Source organism: Charadrius vociferus, unplaced genomic scaffold (genome assembly GCF_000708025.1).
Source record: "Charadrius vociferus isolate BGI_N301 unplaced genomic scaffold, ASM70802v2 scaffold871, whole genome shotgun sequence".
Lineage (NCBI taxonomy): Eukaryota > Metazoa > Chordata > Aves > Charadriiformes > Charadriidae > Charadrius > Charadrius vociferus.
Window position 1 is genome coordinate 5,959 of NW_009646866.1, and position 1,400 is coordinate 7,358.

General features: G+C 54.8%; 2 protein-coding genes across 2 annotated transcripts in view; one reads left to right on the plus strand and one right to left on the minus strand.

Moving 5' to 3' along the window:
- The window catches only part of LOC104294752 (histone H2A-IV-like), a 561-nt gene extending 298 nt beyond the window's left edge, over positions 1–263 (plus strand). Inside the window, exon 2 of the mRNA XM_009894398.1 lies at positions 56–263. Within this exon, the coding sequence (XP_009892700.1) occupies positions 56–263 (208 nt within the window). The remainder of the gene's footprint in view (positions 1–55) is intronic.
- Positions 264–1,043: 780 nt separating this feature from the next.
- On the minus strand, positions 1,044–1,397 carry LOC104294753 (histone H1.10-like; the record flags this gene model as incomplete). The annotated part of the gene is made up of 1 exon (XM_009894399.1): positions 1,044–1,397. A coding segment is annotated over one exon (354 nt), but the record flags the coding sequence as incomplete, so codon positions are not given.
- Positions 1,398–1,400: the final 3 nt, after the last annotated feature.

Genomic DNA, 1,400 nt, shown 5'->3' on the forward strand with positions numbered 1-1,400 from the left:
GGGTGGGCGCGGGCGCCCCGGTGTACCTGGCGGCCGTGCTGGAGTACCTGACGGCCGAGATCCTGGAGCTGGCGGGCAACGCGGCCCGCGACAACAAGAAGACGCGCATCATCCCCCGCCACCTGCAGCTGGCCATCCGCAACGACGAGGAGCTCAACAAGCTGCTGGGCAAGGTGACGATCGCGCAGGGCGGGGTGCTGCCCAACATCCAGGCCGTGCTGCTGCCCAAGAAGACCGACAGCCACAAGGCGAAAGCCAAGTGAACGCCGAAGCACAGCGCCCGGGGAGTCCTTCCCAGAGAAACCCAAAGGCTCTTTTCAGAGCCACCCACTAGATCACTGAAGAGCTGAATTGCTTTAAGCGTGCTTAAAATGTGTAGGCAACACGAATCATACTCTTGCCTGATATTTTACATTATTTTCTTTTTAAAAGGCATGTTGAAGTATTTCTAGGATCATGTCTCGTGTATTCAGCTGAGGTTAACTTATTCGAGGACGTCGTCTCGATAGCTGAATCGTTTCATGATTTGGATCCTGTAGTTCAAAATAAATCTGCCACATCCCGTCTTACCGCTGCGGTAAACTGGATGACATCGAAAACCGTTCCCCCCGCCCCTGCCCTTCTCGTCTCACTTAGTCACACCCACTGATGGGGAAAGAAAAGCGGCAAGTACTGGCTATAAAGCTGTCTTTAAAAAACAAAGGAATAAAATTCAAGTCCGGAAGTACTTGAGCCGCCTCAAAGCAATGCCCATCCTCAAAGGAGTGTATCAACTACCCCATATTGCACCATCGAGCTGCTCCTCAAGCGGTGGAAGTTCCTCCCAGTCACAGCGGCCCCTTTTATGATCCCCCACATGGAAGCTCTATTTTCCGTACCTGAAAAGACAATAAGCCGTTTCCACCATTTAAGCACCACAACACATAAAACAAAAAACTCCAAACACGACCCCCCTTATTTCAGCCCTTTTTGAGAAAAGGTGGGTGGCTCTTAAAAGAGCCGTTGGGTTTAAATGCGGAGCAAGAGTTTTCTTCCACGGGGGTTTACTTCTTCTTGGGCGCCGCCTTCTTCGCCTTGGCCGCTTTGGGCTTGGCTGCCTTCGGCTTCGCCGCTTTGGGCTTCACCGCCTTCGCCTTGGCCGGGCTCTTGGCGGCTGCCGCCACCTTTTTGGGCTTGGCAGCCTTGGTCGCCTTCTTGGGACTCTTCGCTGCTTTCTTGGCCGCGGCAGCCGTCGGCTTCTTCGCCTTCTTGGGGCTCTTCTTCGCTGTCACCGCTTTCTTGGGCTTCTTGGCAGCGCTGGCGGGCTTCTTGGCCGCCGGCTTCTTGGGCTTGGCCACGGCTGCCCGCTTCTTGGGGGCTTTCTCTTTCACTTCTCCCGGCTTCTTGCTCAGGCGGAAGGG